We start from the raw sequence: 19,588 nt of genomic DNA on the forward strand, positions 1-19,588 counted from the left end.
GTTTAAAAGAGATGATGTGTCTGTTTGAATGTGTGTAGAGGAGAGAGAGCTATGTACATATGATACGGGTTAGGCATGTATTAGCTTTTCCTAATTTCCATTCTCTTTTCATTTCAATTTACTGTTTTCTCCTCTATTTTTTTTTCTATAGCTCTGTAACTATAAGCATTACAAGTTTTCACAAGTCTTTTAAACTATATGAGGTTTAGATCCATACTTAAAGATGGGGTTAATGTTCTCCTATTTGTGTTTATAAAGACTAGAGATAATATTTGCACATGTTCCACAGCATTGGAATTAGTAGGCAAGTTACCTTAATGGATGGTAGTTGATGCTGTCATTTTAACTGCACTTTAACTGCACACTTTAATATTAATGAATAAATATTAACAAATGGCTTACCTGAATCCTTTATATTTATTTTGAACCTTTTAGATTGCATCTTAATGAATATGTGTTCATTAGCAATTATTAGAAAAAATGTTTTAACACTTGTGTGTTACCATCTAATCAAATGAAACTACAGACCAGTTTAGAGGCTGGCAAAGTCCTATGTATGTCAATATTGAAAATAAATTATGTTGATGATGATGAGAGAAGGCAATTAATGAATTATTAATAGTAAGGCAACATTTTAGCATAATACTAGTAATAGAACCATTGCAAATTAGCAGAGAAGAACAGTGCTAACAAAGATGAATACATTATGTAGAATTTTTTATGACAATCCACTACAAAATTTCTAAAACCTTCTCAAGAATTTGCTTTTTCACATTGATGTTTATGTATTGATACTACATTTTTTACTGTGTGAATTAACTGAGGAAGAGAGTATACTCAATTGTATGGTATTCTTATTTTCCTTAGGTTTAAAACATTGCAGAGCTTTACTCAGTACTCTGAAGATCAGTAAACACGCATGTGTAAGGAACATGGACTTATGCAATACCAAGCAAGATGTCCCTTCCCAATGATACCCAGTTTCACCCCTCCTTCTTCTTGTTGCTGGGAATCCCAGGACTGGAAACTCTCCATATCTGGATTGGCTTTCCCTTTTGTGCTGTGTACCTGACTGCACTGATAGGGAACTTCACTATCCTATTTGTGATCCAGGCTGAGAGCCGTCTACACCAGCCTATGTTCTACTTCTTGGCCATGTTGGCTACCATTGACTTGGGTCTCTCCACAGCTACCATCCCTAAGATGCTTGGGATCTTCTGGTTTAGTCTCAAAGAGATCCTCTTTGAAGCCTGCCTCACTCAGATGTTTTTCATCCACAACTTCACTGGTATGGAGTCAGCAGTCCTCTTGGCAATGGCTTATGACCGCTATGTGGCCATCTGCAACCCCCTCCGATATAGCACCATCCTCACCAACAGGGTCATTTCTATGATTGGTGTTGGTGTTTTAGTGAGGTCATTTATTTCTGTTATTCCATTTATATTTCTCATTTTACGGCTGCCCTTCTGTGAGAATCAAGTCATCCCTCATACCTACTGTGAACACATGGGCCTTGCTCGCCAATCTTGTGCCAGCATCAAGATCAATATCATCTATGGCTTAGGTGCTATTTCAATCCTAGTGTTTGATATCATAGCCATTGCCCTTTCTTATGTTCAGATACTCCGTGCTATTTTTCATCTTCCTTCTCATGAAGCACGACTCAAGTCTCTCAGCACATGTGGTTCCCATGTTTGCGTAATTCTTGCCTTCTATACACCAGCTCTATTTTCCTTTATGACACATCGCTTTGGCAGAAATGTCCCCCGTTACATTCACATACTTTTGGCCAATCTCTATGTTACAGTGCCGCCAATGCTCAACCCTGTCATATACGGAGTCAGAACCAAGCAGATCTATGGCCGTGTGAAAAAAATGTTATTACAAAAATAAAGAATTAAAATGGAATAGCATCTAATATGTATGATATGGAACTTTTGAGCAGGGAAACAATTTATTATATTAAATTATGTACATTTAAGTGTGATTGACAAAATATGTATTTGGCTCCCTTCTGTAACTATTTTAATGAGTTCAGAGACTGAAAAATCTAAGCTTTGTTATCCAATTCAAATAGTACGTGAAAGTCCATGACAGTCTTTATGTATGATATTTGGTCACTGGAATCAGTAGATTCGAAGTAGAAATATAGAATGTACCTTTTTTTTGGTATTATATTATTCATGTGGATTTTTTTTGATGATTCTCACTCCCTCTTTAGCTCCAAGTTGCCCTGTAAGTGTTTCTCCCTTCTTACTTTGCAATCCTCTCTTGTTTCTCCTTCTTTTTCTCATTTTCTCTACCTTCAGAACTCAATCATTTTAATTTTAAGGACTGAAAAGTGATATCCTATGATTTCATCATAAATATTATTAGTTCAGTTCAGTTCAGTAGCTCAGTCATGTCTGACTCTTTACAACCCCATGAATCGCAGCACGCCAGGCCTCCCAGTCCATCACCAACTCCCTGAGTTCACTCAGACTCACGTCCATCGAGTCAGTGATGCCATCCAGCCATCTCATCCTCTGTCGTCCCCTTCTCCTCTTGCCCCCAATCCCTCCCAGCATCAGAGGCTTTTCCAATGAGTCAACTCTTCACATGATGTGGCCAAAGGACTGGAGTTTCAGCTTTAGCATCATTCCTTCCAAAGAAATCCCAGGACTGATCTCCTTCAGAATGGACTGGTTGGATCTCCTTGCAGTCCAAGGGACTCTCAAGAGTCTTCTCCAACACCACAGTTCAAAAGCATCAATTCTTCAGCACTCAGCCTTCTTCACAGCCCAACTCTCACATCCATACATGACCACAGGAAAAACCATAGCCTTGACTAGACGAACCTTTGTTGGCAAAGTAATGTCTCTGCTTTTGAATATGCTGTCTAGGTTGGTCATAACTTTCCTTCCATGAATGTATTCAAAAACTGTGGAACAAAAATGAGTATATAGGTTTTACATGTAAATAGGTGTAGACACAACTGGTAAGAAAAATTGATTCCTTATATAGGGTACAATGGGGAAAAGTACCCCCCAATTCCATATGACATAAGGATCATAAAAAATTAAGAAACAAGAGGTAATAAAACTAATAATAATGGAATCTAACATTCCTTGAACAATCACCATGTTATAGAAACTATATGTAGTTCTATAGGTAGTTCAAGTTTTAAAAGTAAGTAGATATTTAGGAGTGAAGTGACTTACACACAGTCACACAATTATCATGTAACAGAACTTTAAATTTAGTTTCAGTACAGTTTCTTTATCTTCTCTCCTATGATTTAATATAGAAACCGATGATGACACAACAGACAAACAAAGGTTAAATAAACATACAGCTGTCGAGAACAAGATGGCAGAGGAGTAGGTGGACGTGGAGTACATCTCTCCCCATGGATACATAAGAAATACACCTTCAGACACAGAAGTGAATGCAGAACACCAGCTGAGAGCAGACAGGAGTACCTGACCAGTGGAAAATAATATATAGAACCATGCAAAACTCAGTAGGATGAAGGAACTAGAGGGACAAAGAGTGTAAGTAGGACTGGACCTGCTCTCGGTGGATGGGGGAACTGAAGCAGGGGTCTGATCCCCACATTGGGGCAATTGTCTAAATCAGAGGAGAAACATTTAAGGCTGAGAGTGAAACAGCTGATCTGTGGCAGCCTAAATGGAATGAGAATCAGAGAGTTCTTGCCACAGCCATACATACCCCAGATAGGCATGCAGGTCATCTAGATGGTGCAGTGGCTGGAAGTTGGAGTTTAGGGATTGTGGAGCAATCCCAGGGTGAGGGTTGCTGTTATCTGTAAAAAGACAGATCGAGGGGATGTCAGGGAGGAGATTGTGGTGGGAAATGTCTCTGGAGGAAAGCCAGGCAGCCATGGGAGCAAGGCGATACTGCTGAGTCATGTGGAGGGGTGGTACCATCACCATAGCCTCCCTCTCCCCACACGCATCGGCAGCTGAACAATAGAGAGGCTGGCCCATCAAACACCTGACTGCACTGAACTTCAGAGTGGGACCCCACCCAGGGTGCCCCTTTATGTGCCTGAAGTGCAGATCTAAAGACTAGGACCTCAGTAAGGGGGGCCCCTCTATGTGCCTGATGTGCCAAACAACAGAGAAGGACCCCAGGCAAGGGAGACCTCTAAATGCCTAAACAGGCAGAGCTATAGAGAAAGACTGGCCAAAGAGGCCTTCTGATCGCTAGATACAAGAGGTTCGGAAAAAAGACTCTGGTAGGACCATAACTCCTGCGGCAGAGGCAGTCCATGTCCCTGCGCACTTGGCACCGTCAGGGTCCCTGCAAGCCAAGCAACTACATCACCTTCATGGTCAACCCTCACTGGGGCAGAGCTGCCACAGGCAAAAAAAATATATCTTGCGTCAATGCACACAGTGTTACTTCTGTTGTGTCCAACCGCTTTGCAACTGCCTGAAGCCTGCCAGGCTTCTCTGTCAGAGGGGTTCTCCAGGCAAGAATACTGGAGTGTATTGGCCAATACTGGTCGCCATACCCTTCTAGAGCACTATGCTTCCTGCTGCTTTAGCTGCCAACTCCCCTGAGTACCTAGTGCTGTCACAACTCCTGCAACCCAAGCAGTTTCACCACCTCCACTCCTGACCCTCACCCAAGTCCTCCAGCTCAGCCTCAGGAGCAAACCCCAGCGGAAAACCCACATGCAGAGGTGGAAAGAAACCACAGTTGAAACCCAGAGGTAGTGTGGCTAAGGAAGAAAGCCCAAAACCTTCCCACCAGCTGAATAAGCTTCAGATTAAATCCACATGATCAACTAGACAGACTCTGTGTCCAAGGAATATATAAAAGGACATTGAGGGCTCCCACAAAACAAGACGCACTAGTTCTGATAGCTGTGGACATTGGAAGCAAGAACACACAAGAATAGGACCAGATTAGAATCTGAACTGCACCCACAGCAGGTCCAGAGATCAGCACAGTGTTGGAGGGCATCCTAGGGAGGTGAGGTGGACTGTGACTCCCAGTGAGGGAAAGGACTCTGACAGGAGTGACTCAAGAACATTTATTATCCTTATGTTTGACTTGTTCTGTAGATTACTTTGGATTTTCTTTTTCTTCCCCCTATATTGTAGCTGTTGATTTTATTGGCATTAAGAAATCTAATTAATTTTTGAGTTTTTTTTTTTTTTTAAGTTACATTTTTGTGTGTGTGTGTGTGGTTATCAATCTTTGCCTCTAAGGGCTTCCCTGGTGGCTCAGAAGTTAAAGCATCTGCCTCCAATGTGGGAGACCTGGGTTCGATCCCAGTCGGGAAGATATCCTGGAGAAGGAAATGGTAACTCACTACAGTATTCTTGCCTGGAGAATCCCCTAGATGGAGAAGCCTGGTAGGCTACAGTCCACAAAGAGTCAGACACAACTGAGTGACTTCACTTTCTGCCTCTAAGTTGGGCTTTTGCAGTTCTGTGGAACATTTTTTTTTCTTTCTTTCTTATTTTTTTCTTTTTCTTTTTTAAATTTAACTTCTAATTTTTTAAAACCTAGCATTATTTTTTTCTACATTTATCCTTTGGTTTGCTTTCCTACAGTTCTTTTCCTCTTGTAGTTAATCTTTAAAGTATATAAATCTTCTTTACCTACTTCTATTTAACTTTGCATGTCTATTCTTTTATCTCTGTTTTCTTTCCTTTTCTCTCGACATATTTGTTAGTTTTGTGTTCATTGCTTTATTCTCTACATGTCATCTTTCTTTAGTTTTGTTTTCTAGTTTGCACTTTAGTTAGTTTTGTTCTTAACTGGTAGATATAATTTTTAGTTTCCTTTGTTCACCAGGCCAATCTATTATACTTTAGTTTTGTTGAACTGTTTTTATTTTGCTTATGTATATGAATATGTATATGTGTATATTCCATTATTTTAATTATTATTTGCCTGACTTTATAACTGCCATTTGTCTGGGGTTCCTCTTTGGTTTCTTATTTTTGGGTATTTGTTTTATTCTCACTTAATGCTGTAACAAACCATTTGTGGAATCTTTGTTCCTGACCAGAGATCAAGCTCTGAGTCTTTGGAGTGGGAGCACTGACTCCCAAACCCTAGATTACCAGAGAACTAACCCTAGGGAGTAATCAAATAGTGAGAACTCACACAAAGGAAACCACCTGATTACAAGATCCTGTCTCTCCCAACCATCAGTAGCACCCTTTACAGGACGCCTTATCTAAACAACAAGCAAAACAAAAATACAAACCCAATCACAGCAGACAGAATTACCACCTCACTCAGCCTTGCCCGTCAGAGGAAAAATAAAAACAAACAAAAAACTTAACACAAATCTCACCATATATGAAGCTTACACAAACAACTGGACCAACCTCAGGAGGGCAGAAACCAAAAGGAAGAAAGAATTCAACTTTAAAGACTGAGAAAAGTTTACCACAAACACAATACCTTACATAAAGAAAAGGCAAGCAATTCTACACAAATGAAGGAACAAACTAGTGACACAGAAGTTCAAATAAATGAAGAGGAAATAAGCAAACTACCTGAAAAAGAATTCAGAATAATGATAGTAAAGATGATAAAAAACCTTGAAAACAAAATGAAGGAAATGCAAGAATCAATTAACAAAGAACTAGAAGAATTAAAGAATAAACATACAGAAACAAACAACACAATTACTAAAATTAAAAATACTCTAGGAGGAATCAATAGCAGAATCTGAAGCAGAACAAATCCATAGGCTGGAAGATAAAATGGTAGAAATAAATTCTGAAGAGCAGAATAAAATAAAAAGAATGAAAAGAACTGAAGATAGTCTCAGAGACCTCAGGGTTTCTGATATCAAATGCACCAACATTTGAATTATAGGGGCCCCAGAAGAAGAAGAAGAAGAAGAAAGAATGAGTATGAGAAAACTTTTGAAAAGATTACAGTTCAAAATCTCTCCAACATGGAAAAGGAAATAGTCAATCAAGTCCAAGAGGCACAAAAGCCCCATATAGGATAAACCCAAGGAGAAACATACCAAGACACATACTAATCAACCTAACAGAGACTGAATACAAATAAAGAATATTAAAAACAGCAAGGGAAAAGCAACAAGTAACATACAAGTAAAACTGCACATCTGTAACAGCTGATCTTTCAGCAGAAACTCTGCATGCCAGAAGGGAATGTCAGGATACATTTAAAGTACTGAAAGGGAAAAATCTACAACCATGATTACTGTACCCAGCGAGTATCTCATTCAAAACTGATGGAGAAATAAAAAGCTTTTCAGACAAGCAAAAGTTAAGAGAATTAAGTACCACCAAACCATTTTTATAAAAATGTTAAATGGACTTATATACTTAAGAAATACAAGAGAAGAAAAAAATGTACAAAATCAACCCCAAATAATTAAGAAAATGGCCACAGGAACATATATACCAATAATTACTTTAAGTGTAATTTGTATTAAATGCTTCAACCAAAAGACACAGACTGGATGCTGCTGCTAAGTTGCTTCAGTCATGTCCAACTCTGTGCGACCCCATAGATGGCAGCCCTCCAGGCTCCTCTGTCCCTGGGATTCCTCAGGCAAGAATACTGGAGGGGTTTACCATTTCCTTCTCCAATGCATGCATACATGCTAAGTCACTATAGTCGTGTCCAACTCATTGCAACCCTATGGACAGCAGCCCACCAGGCTCCTCTGTCCATGGGATTCTCTAGGCAAGAATACTGGAGTGGGTTGCCATTTACTCTCACAGACTGGTTGAATGGATACAAAAACAAGACTCATATATATTCTGTTTACAAGAAACCCACTTCAGACCTAAAGACACATATATACTGAAAGTTAGAGAATGAAAAAATATATTCCATGCAAATGGGAAGCAAAAGAAAGCTGGAGTAGCAATCCTCATATCAGACAAAATAGATCTTAAAATTAAAAAAAAATATTACAAGAGATAAGGAAGCACACTACATAATGATCAAGGGATCAATCCAAGAGGAAGATATAACAAATGTAAATATCTATGCACCCATCATAGAAGAACCTCAATACATAAGATAAACACTAACAGACATAAAAGGAGACATTGACAGTAACTCAATAATAGTAGGAGACTTTAACACCCCCTCACATCAATGGATAGATCATCAAAACAGAAGATTAATAAGGAAATACAAGTTTTAAATGATACGTTAGATGAAATGGATCTCATTGATATCTTCAGGATATTCCATCCAAATGCAGAACACACCTTCTTTTCAAGTGCATATGTAACATTCTCCAGGATAGACCACATCTTGGGTCACAAATCAAGCCTCAGTGAATTTAAGAAAATGGAAATCATATCAAACATCTTCCCTGACCACAGTACTATGAGATTAGGTATCAATTACAAGAAAAAAACAAAAAACTTAAAAAAAAACACAAACACATGGAGATTAAACAATACATTTCTAAATAACCAACAAGTTACTAGATAAATCAAAAAAATTTATAGAAACAAATGACAATGAAAACACAACTCAAAACCTATGGGATGCAGCTAAAGCAGTTATAAGAGGGAAGCTTATAGCAATACAATCCTACCATAAGAAAGAAAAATACTTGTAGCAATACTTGTAGCAATACACTCCTACCTTAAGAAAGAAAAATATTGAATAGACAAGCTAACTTTACACCTAAAACAACTGGAAACAACTGGAAAAAGAAGAACAACAACAACAACAAAAAAAACCAAAATTAGCAGAAGGAAAGAAATCATAAAGATCTGAGCAGAAATACCTGAAAAAGAAATGAGAGAAACAATAGTAAAGATTAATAAAACTAAAAAGCTGGTTCTTTGAAAAGATAAACAAAATTGACAAACCTTTAGCTGACTCATCAAGAAAAAAAAAAAAAAAGAATAATCAAATCAACAAAACTAGAAATGAAAAAGGAGAGGTTACAACAGACAATGCAGAAATACAAAGGAGAATAAGAGACTATCATGAACAACTATATGGCAATAAAATGGATAACCTGGAAAAAATGGACAGATTCTTAGAAAAGTTCAATCTTCCAAGAGTGAACCAGAAAGATATAGAAATTATGAGCAACCCAATTACAAGCACTGAATTTGAAGTTGTGATCAAAAATCTCCCCATAACAAAAGCCCAGGAGCAGATGGCTTCACAGGAGAATTCTATTAAACATTTAGAGAAGAGCTAATGCCTATCCTCCTAAAACTCTTTCAATAAATTGCAGAGGGAAGAACACTTCCAAACTCATTCTATGAAACCACCATTACTATGATACGAAAACCAGCCAAGACAACACACAAAAAGAAAACTACAGGCCAATATCACTGCTGAACATAGATGCAAAAATCCTTAACAAAATTTTAGCCAGCAGAATTCAGCAACACATCAAAAAGCTCATATATCATGATCAAGATGAGTTTATTTCAGGTATGCAAGGATTCTCCAACATATGCAAATCAGTGTGATATACCATATTAAAAAATTGAATGATAAAAACCAGATGGTAATCTCAATAGATGCAGAAGAAGCCTTTGACAAAATTCAGCAACTGTTTATGATTAAAACTCTTTAAAAATTGGGCATAGAAGGAACCTACCTCTATGCAGTAAAGGCCATATATGATAAGCCTATAGCAAACATTATTCTCAATGGTGAAAAACTGAATCCATTTCCCTTAAGATCAGGAACAAGACAAGGGTGTCCACTTTCACCACTATTATTCAGCATAGTTTTGGAAGTCCTACCTACAGCAATCAGAGAAGAAAAAGAAATAAAAGGAATCCAGCTTAGAAAAGAAGTAAAGCTCTCACTGTTTGCAGATAACCTGATACTGTACATAGAAAACCCTAAAGATGGTGTCAGAAAATTTCTAGAGATAATCAGTGAATTTAGCAATGTCGCAGGGTAAAACACACAAAATCATTGCATTTCTATATACTAACAGAAATCACTTGTATTTATATATACTAACAATGAAAAGTCAGAAAGAGAAATTAAGGAATCAATCCCATTTACCACTTCAAAAAAAGAATATAACATCTGGGAATAAACTTACCTAAGGAGACAAAAGAACTATACATAGAAAATTATAAGACACTAATGAGAGAAATCAAAGATTACATAAACAGATTGAGAGATGATATTCCATGTTCCTGGGTAGGAAGAATCAGTATTGTGAAAATGACTATACTACCAAACACAATCTATAGATTCAATGCAATCCCTATCAAATTATCAATGTCATTTCTCACAGAACTAGAACAAAAAAATTCAAAATCCATATAGAAACACAAAAGGCTCCAAATAGCCAAAGCAGTCTTGAGAAAGAAGAATGGAGCTGGAGGATTCAACCTTCCTGACTTCAGATTATACTACAAAGCTACAGTCATCAAGTCAGTATGGTACTGACACAAAAGCAGAAATATAGACCAACAGAACAAGATAGAAAGTTCAGAAATAAACCCATGCACCTATGAGTACCTTATTTTTGACAAAGGAGGTAAGAATTTGCAATGGAGCAAAAACAGCCTCTTCAATAAATGATGCGGGCAAAACTGGACAGCTACATGTAAAAGAATGAAAGTAGAACACTTCCTAAAACCATACACAAAGATAAACTCAAAATGGATTAAAGACCTAAATGACAGACCAGAAACTATAAAACTCTTAGAGCAAAACATAGGCAGAACACTTGATGGCATAAATCAAAGCAAGATCCTCCATGACCCACCGCCTAGAGTAATGGAAATAAAAACAAAAATAAACAAGTAAACAAAAATAAAAACAAGTAAAAGCTTTTGCACAGCAAGGGAAACTATAAGCAAAGTGAAAAGACAACCCTTGGAATGAGAGAAAATAATAGCAAATGAAACCATTGACAAAGGATTAATTTCCAAAATATACAATCAGCTCATAGAACTCAATACCAGGAAAACAAACAACCCAATCAAAAAGTGGGAAAAAGACCTAAACAGATATTTTTCCAAAGAAGACACATAGATGCCTAGCAAATACATGGAAAGATGCTCAACATTGCTCATTATTAGAGAAATGCAAATAAAAACTACAGTGAGATATCACCTCACACCGGTCAGAATGGCCCTCATCAAAAAGTTGACAAGTGATAAATGCTGGAGAGGGTGTGGAGAAAAGGAAATGCTCTTGCACTGTTGGTGGGAATGTAAATTGATAGAGTCTTTATGGAAGATGGTATGGAGATTCCTTAAAAAACTTGGAATAAAAGCACCATATGACCCAGCAATCCCACTCCCAGGCGTATACCCTGAGGAAGCCAAAATTGAAAAATACACCTGTACCCATTGTCCATTGTAGCACTATTTACAATAGCTAGAACATGGAAGCAACCTAGATGTCCATCAACAGATGAATGGATAAAGAAGTCGTGGTGCATATACACAATGAAATATTACTCAGCCATAAAAAGGAACACATTTGACTCAGTTCTAATGAGGTGGATGAACCTAGAGCCTATTATACAGAGTGAAGTAGGTCAGAAAGAGAAAGAGAAATATTGTATTCTAATGCATATATACGGAATCTAGAAAAATGGTAGTGAAGAATTTATTTACAGGGCAGCAATGGGGAAACAGACATAGAGAGCAGACTTATGGGCATGGGGAGAGGGGAGCAGAGGGTGATATGTATGGAAAGAGTAACATGAAAACTTATATTACCATATGTAAAATAACCAACGGGAATTTGCTGTATGACTCTGGAAACTCAAAAAGGGGCTCTGTATCAACCTGGCAAGGGGTGGGGGATGGAGAGAGAGATGGTAGGGAGGTTCAAAAGGGAGGGAATATATGTATACCCCTGGTTGATTCATGTTGAGGTTTGATAGAAAACAACAAACTTCTGTAAAGCAATTATTCTTCAATAAATAAATAAATAAAAATAACATTTAGCTGTCAACATGTTTTACAACTTGGAATTATATAAAATAATGAGCATGTGTGCATGTGTACTAAGTCATTTCAGTAGTTTATGATTCTTTGCAACCCCATGGACTTCCAGGCCCCTCTTTCCATGAGATTCTTTAGGCAAAAGTACTGGGGTGGATTGTTATGCCTTCTTCCAGGGGATCTTTGCAATATAGGGATCAAACTGGATCTCTTATGTCCCCTGTATTATCAAGCAGGTTCTTTACCACTAGTGCCACCTGTATAGCTGTCAATTCTGGAATGTAAGTGAAAGAAGGGAATATTATAAAAAACATATATATATATATATATATATATATATATGTGTGTGTGTGTGTGTGTGTGTATTAAGATATATGCATTGAAGATAAACTGCATTCAAAAATATTCTGGCTAAGGTACAGAATACAAAATGAGTTAGTTCTTGACTGCCTAGATTGAGGTTTAAACCACAATGGTTCATAGTCAGTGCTTGAGTCAACACTAGATGTTCTCAGTCCCTGAAGAGATGGACACAGAACGTCCCTCTCAGGGGAGATACAACCTTTGTATAAAGTGTTCCTCTTAGGGATCGTGGGCAAGAAGGCCAGCCTGACACACAGGAGGAGGCAGCACATTTCCTTGGGAAGGTAGCCCAGGTCATACTTTATACTTGTGTGTATGAGGGGTCTTCCACAAAAGGCTCATACTGGTGGGGTAGCTTAGCACTGTAGACATTGAGGAGAGTTTCTAGAGGTTACATCAGGGAGAATAAGTTGCAGATATACCACAGATGACATGCCAGGTCCCCTTTATTTCAGTTACTGCTACAGACAGGGAGCATCCAGACACTGTGTTCTGTACTTTCCCTGCAGATATGGGCCTGGGTAAGTGATTGGAGTCCAGAACCATGGAAATCAAAGTTATAGTCAGTAAAGTGACCTCTGAAATAGTTGCTGTATCATATGGGTTGTAAGGCCTTAGGGATGACCTTTGCACTCTGAGCTACAAAACAGGGATGTTAAATATTTGCTTTCTCTGTGTATTAACCTACATTCAAGAATCAGATTCTGTAAAGGTGACAGTGCTTTCCACAGTTTCTGTGATAAAACATGAGTTGACTGACAGCATCCAATTTTGTTCTGAGTTGAATCTAACTCACATATTCTATATTTTAGAATGAAAAGCAAGTATTTTTAAATTTACCCCAGGTAGAAAGTCTTTCAAAAATGAGTATCAATAAAGGAGTATTAAAAGTTTTGTCATTTGTTCCCTAAGTGCAATGTGTATCTGGGATATTAAAAAGAGGCTTAAAAAATAAATAAATAAATAAAAAGAGGCTTTAAAACACAGCTCCTCATCTAATTAGATGAAAAAATTAATTTTGAACTTAAAATGAATGGTGGGGCTCAGTTAACATATTCCCTCAGAAGGGGCCATGTGTATACTGTTTGTAAGCTATTGTGTTTTATTAGAAAATCAAACACTAGCACTGAGTCATATTCATGGTTAATAATGTCAGATTATTTCAACTAATGTTACTAAGGGACCAGTGTTAAGGCATGTTTATATTTCACATATACAACATCTTATTTTATTAACACAAGAACCATTTGAAGTTGATACATGATTATCTCAGACTAGACGGTTAAAATAAAGCTCAGGGAATGATTTTCCTAAGGTCATCAGAGTATAGGAGAGTGAAGACTTAAAACCATGTTTTGTTGGGTTAAAAAGGAGTGTTCCCAAACACCAAACAACTGATTTTTAATCAACCACAATAAGCAGAATATTTAGACTTAATATAGGTCGTTTCTTTAGTTTATGTTCTTTGACCTTAATTTTTTAATATTATTGTTAGATTTTAGGATTTTTAGCTCTCAGCAGTAACTGAGTGAGATAAATGATTCTATCTTTTAAATAAGCTCCAAAATTGAATGTTTTATTAAATCAAATTATACTATAGTTTGCATTACAAAATGACTGTTTATATTTATGCTTTTTAATCATAGACATTTTAAACATATACAATCAATAGACACATATAATACTCTTACCAGCAATTTCAAGAACTATATATTGAATTTTCCTTCAGATCTAAATTTGATTTTTTAAAGTAAAATTTACACACATTTACATGTACACACTATCTGTACATTTTTAACAAAGGTAATTGTATATCCATTTATATCCTGCTGCTGCTGCTGCTAAGTCCCTTCAGTCATGTCCGACTCTGTGCAACCCCATAGACGGCAGCCCACCAGGCTCCCCGTCCCTGGGATTCTCCAGGCAAGAACACTGGAGTGGGCTGCCATTTCCTTCTCCAGTGCATGAAACTGAAAAGTGAAAGTGAAGTCGCTCAGTCGTGTCCGACTCTTCACGACCCCATGGACTGCAGCCTATCAGGCTCCTCCGCCCATGGAATTTTCCAGGCAAGTGTACTGGAGTGGGTTGACTTATATCCTACATTCTCATAAATAATTTTTCTATCATGTCAAAAATCTTAGGTTTCTTCCCATTCTGTCCCTGAAACCACTGAACAGATATCCTCACTTATTTTATCTATATAATCTAGAACTTCATAGAAATAAAATTATTTACTTAATGCTCTTTAGTAGTAATTGGTAACGCAGTATGATGACTTTAGATTCATCTATGCTGTTGCACACATAAGAAGCAAATCCAGCTTTGTTGCTGAATAGAGTTGCATTATGTAAACATCCCAAAACTGATTTGTCTATTCACTTGGTGATGAGTAGTTGTGATGTTTCCATTTTGGGGTAATTATGAATAAAGCTGCTATGAACATTCCTGCACAAGTCTTTGTGTAAACATATGTTTTAATTTGTCTTGAATAAACACCCAGGAGTTCAATTATTTCAGGTAATTTAAGAGAATATGTTACTCCACATTATTACCAAAATTCAATTTTGTCATGGTTTTTAATTTGATCATTCTAGTGCTTGTGTAGTAATATGTCATTATATATTAAATGTGTAATTCCTGACGCCTAATGATTTTGAGAATTTGAATGTCATTTGTACATTTTCTTTTGCCAAGTGTCAGTTTAGGTCCCTTTATTTTTCCATTGTTTGTTTTTCTTATTTATTAGTTGTGTTTTGTATGTTTTTGACATGAATTTCTTTTCAGAGAGTAGAGATTATGAATATTTTATTCAAGTCTTACTCTCTAAATTCACATTCTCTACAATAAGTTTTAAAATTTCATGTAACATGTAATAGCTTATTTCTTATGGTTCTTGCTTTCTGTGTTCTGTCTTAGAAACCATTACATTCCATCGGGTTGCAAAGATATTCTCCTTTTTATAAATTTTACAGAATTTAAGTTCTTTTTTTTTTTTTTTAACCTAGGTCTATTTTAGAAGTATAATTAAAATTTTGCATATGTTGTGAAGTTGGAGACAAAGTTCTTTTTTTGCCTCGTAAGTATATTCAATTGCACCAGATTACTGGAAGAAACAACTATCCTATTTTCACTGAATTACCACATTTTTCACTTGATAAAATACAACTGAGCTTGTAAAATGTGTTTATTTCTTTTCATTACCTTGTAGTTATCTATCATTGCACAAATGCTATAAGTTTTGATTACTATAGTTTTATAAGTTTGAAGTTCTATAGTATGTTTCACCAAATTTTGTTATTCTTTTCCCAATGAAGGTATTCTTAAAATAAGTTAGATGAAGCTTAAATTTCTTGGAATTCAACAAAGCTGTTCTAAACTTACTGATGAATTTAGGAATAACTGACATCATAACAGACTTCAGTCTTTTAAACTATAGGTTAAACAAATTTTTAAGTCTTTTAAAATTTCTGTCATGTTTTATAATTTTAACTACTTTATTGCTAAGTTCTCCCTGTTTCTGATGTCATTGAAGGTGACAGTTTTATAAAACTGTAATTTAAAATTACAAAATTTAATTAATTTAATTTTAATTTTTTAAAATTTCAATTTCCAGTGTTTTTTTAAAACAAATATAAAATATATTCTTATACTTGAGTAATTGATAAATTAAATTATTAGTTGTAAATTAACAATTTATGTACATTTTTCTTGACATATTGACCTTGTTACTTCCAGTAATATATTAAATATAATTGATGTTTGTTGATAGTCTTGGCTTTTTCCAAATCCTAGGGGGAAAAATTTCAGTGTTCCACCATTCATTATGATATTGCTGCAGAATTTTCATTGATTCCTTTTGCCTAATTGAACAAGATTTATGCCTTGCCTATTCTATTGAAAACTTTTCTTTTAATATAATACATAGATATGGGATTAAATGATTATTTTCCCCACCTCTATTAAGATGATTACATGTGTACATGTGTAGAATCACAGCTTTTTATTGTAAAAGTATAAAAATCCTAAAAATTCTGCAACCACACCATAAAAGGTAGTTTCACTAAAATACAGATTTAAACACAGTCTATTAAGCCAAATAAAAAAAAGTAACACCTAGAGAGAAGGGACTATGACAGGCAAATAAGCCTAAGAAGTGGATGTTTTATTGACTACAATGACCATTATGGGGCTTCCCTGATGACTCAGATGGCAGGAGCCTGGATTCAATCCCTGGGTCAGGAAGAAGGGAATGGCTACCCACTCCAGTATACCTGCCAGGAGAATTCCATGGACAGAGGAACCTTGCGCGCTATAGTCCATGAGTTCTCAAGAAGTCAGACACGACTGAGCAAATAACACTATTGACCATTATAAGGAAAGATTCCTAATCCAATACTTATGCTTTTTTAAAAATAACATTTTGGAGGCTTTTCTTTTTTGTACTGCTCAACTAGGTAACCAAGGTAACTGGAAAATATTATACAAGTTACGATTATTGAAAGGATTTTCACTTGATATTAGCAGATGTAGGTGAGCATTCCACGAAAGAATGACCTCAGAGATGATTCAGTTCAGTTCAGTTCAGTTTAATTCAGTTGCTCAGTTGTGTCCAACTCTTTGTGACGCCATGGACTGAAGTAGGACAGGCCTCCCTGTCCATCAGCAAATCCCGGACATTACCCAAACTCATGTCCATTGAGTTGGTGATGCCATCCAACCATCTCATCCTCTGTCATGCCCTTCTCTCACCTTCAATCTTTCCCAGCAACAGGGTCTTTTCAAATGAGTCAGTTCTTCACATCAGGTGACCAAAGTATTGGAGTTTCCACTTCTACATCAGTCCTTCCAATGAATATTCAGGACTGATCTCCTTTAGGATGGACTGGTTGGATCTCCTTGCAGTCCAAGGGACTCTCAAGAGTCTTCTCCAACACTACAGTTCAAATGCATCAATTCTTTGGCGCTCAGCTTTCTTTATAGTCCAACTCTCACATCCATACATGACTACTGGAAAAACCATAGACTTGACTAGATGGACCTTTGTTGGCAAAGTAATGTGTCTGCTTTTTAATATGCGTCTAGGTTGGTCATAACGTTCCTTCCAAGGAGAAAGAGTCTTTTAATTTCATGGCTGCAATAACCATCTGCAGTGATTTTGGAGCCCCCCAAAATAAAGTCTGCCACTGTTTCCACTATTTCCCCATCTATTTGCCATGAAGTGATGGGACCAGATGCCATGATCTTCGCTGTCTGAATGTTGAGCTTTAAGCCAACTTTTTCAGTCTCCTTTTTCATTTTCATCAAGAGGCTCTTTAGTTCTTCTTCACTTTCTGCCATAAGGGTGGTGTCATCTGCGTATCTGAGGTTATTGATATTTCTCACGGCAATCTTGATTCCAGCTTTTGCTTCCTCCAGCCCAGCATTTCTCATGATCTACTCTGATATAAGCTAAATAAGCAGGGTGACAATATACAGCCTTGACATACTCCTTTCCCAATTTGGAACCAGTCTGTTATTCCATGACTAGTACTAACTGTTGCTTCCTGACCTGCATATAGGTTTCTCAAGAGGCAGGTCAGGTGGTCTGGTATTCCCATCTCTTTCAGAATTTTCCACAGTTTATTGTGATCCACACAGAGATGATTATGAATCATTATACCACACTAACATCAGAGAAGTGCAACTTATAACATCTATGTGGAATTTTAAACAGGACAAAAATAATTTGAATATCTTTGAGAGTTAAATTTAATAGGGCCCTAATTTCCTTCCATTATGTTCTCAATAATTTTATTATTCTACTATATAAATATATATAGTGACATCCAACCACCATATATATATTCCCTCATGTCTCCCCAGAAATACTGAAGAAGACAGCAGACCATCCTCCAAGAATTTTCAGCAGAATGTCCTTTGTTAATGACACCACCTCGCATCCTTCTGCCTTCCTTCTGCTGGGTGTACCTGGTCTGGAAGATTTCCATATATGGATTGCTTTCCCTTTCTTTGTTGTTTACCTGATAGCCCTTGTAGGGAATGTCACAATCCTGTTTGTAATCAAGACAGACCAGAGCCTTCATCAACCCATGTTCTACTTCCTGGCTCTTCTCTCCTTTATTGATCTAGGTCTGTCCACTTCTACCATACCCAAAATGCTGGCCATCTTCTGGTTCAACCATAGGAAGGTAAGCTTTGAAGCCTGCCTCATCCAAATGTTCTTTATCCACACCGACACGGGAATGGAATCTGGTGTACTCCTGGCCATGGCAATTGACCGCTTTGTCGCCATCTGTTATCCACTGAGGTATACCACTATCCTCACCAACAAAATGGTAGCCATCATGGCCTCTGTTGCAGTGGTGAGGCCAGTCCTCCTTGCCATCCCCTTTTGTCCACTTCTTAAAAGACTTCCCTTTTGTGGACGTTATATTGTTCCTCATACCTACTGTGAGCATATGGGAATTGCTCGTCTAGCTTGTGCTAACATAAGAGTCAACATCATCTATGGCTTATTTACCATTGCTACCCTGATCTTTGACTTGCTCCTCATTGCCCTCTCCTATGTTCAGATCCTACAAACTGTTTTCCACCTTCCTTCTAGGGATGCCAGACTCAAAGCACTCAGCACATGTGGTTCACATGTCTGTGTCATCTTAGCCTTTTACACACCAGCATTTTTCTCCTTTATGACACACCGGTTTGGTAGAAATGTTCCTCATTACATTCACATCCTCCTGGCCAATTTGTATGTAGTTGTTCCTCCTTGTTTAAATCCAGTCATTTACGGGGTCAGGACAAAGCAAATTTGGAACAGAGTTGTGAGAATATTTGTCAAGAAAGAGGGACCTAATATATTAGAGAGTTGAAAACTTCTAGCAGGCTAACTTTTATCTTGTACTTCTTCTCTCAGGGTACCAACTGAAATTACGAAAAGGTTAGTAACAAATTACTTTGGCCTTTATTAGAGACTTCTAAGTGTATAACTCAGTGATTCCTTTTCATAATTTATATATTTTTAAATTTATTTTTTATTGAAGGATAATTGCTTTACAGAATTTTGTTGTTTTCTGTCAAACCTCAACATGAATCAGTCATAGGTATACATATATCCGTTCCCTTTTGAACCTGCCTTCCATCTCCCTCCCCATCCCACCTTCTGGGTTGATACAGAGCCCCTGTTTGAGTTTTCTGAGTCATATAGACAATTCCCATTGGCTATCTATTTTACATATGATAATGTAAGTTTCCATGTTACTCTTTTCATACATCTCACCCTCTCCTCCCCTCTTTCCACGTCC

At 37.0% G+C, this 19,588-nt stretch overlaps 2 protein-coding genes across 2 annotated transcripts; both read left to right on the forward strand.

The window, feature by feature from the left end:
• The first annotated feature begins 957 nt into the window (after positions 1–957).
• On the forward strand, positions 958–1,893 carry LOC109569355 (olfactory receptor 52E2-like). Its single transcript, XM_019974693.2, has one exon. The coding sequence runs from the start codon at positions 958–960 to the stop codon at positions 1,891–1,893; it is 936 nt and encodes a 311-aa protein (XP_019830252.2).
• Positions 1,894–18,196: 16,303 nt separating this feature from the next.
• LOC109568921 (olfactory receptor 52E4-like) lies at positions 18,197–19,156 on the forward strand. Its single transcript, XM_019974279.2, has one exon. It carries the CDS (start codon positions 18,197–18,199, stop codon positions 19,154–19,156), a length of 960 nt encoding a protein of 319 aa, XP_019829838.2.
• Positions 19,157–19,588: the final 432 nt, after the last annotated feature.

Source organism: Bos indicus, chromosome 15 (assembly GCF_029378745.1).
Source record: "Bos indicus isolate NIAB-ARS_2022 breed Sahiwal x Tharparkar chromosome 15, NIAB-ARS_B.indTharparkar_mat_pri_1.0, whole genome shotgun sequence".
NCBI lineage: Eukaryota > Metazoa > Chordata > Mammalia > Artiodactyla > Bovidae > Bos > Bos indicus.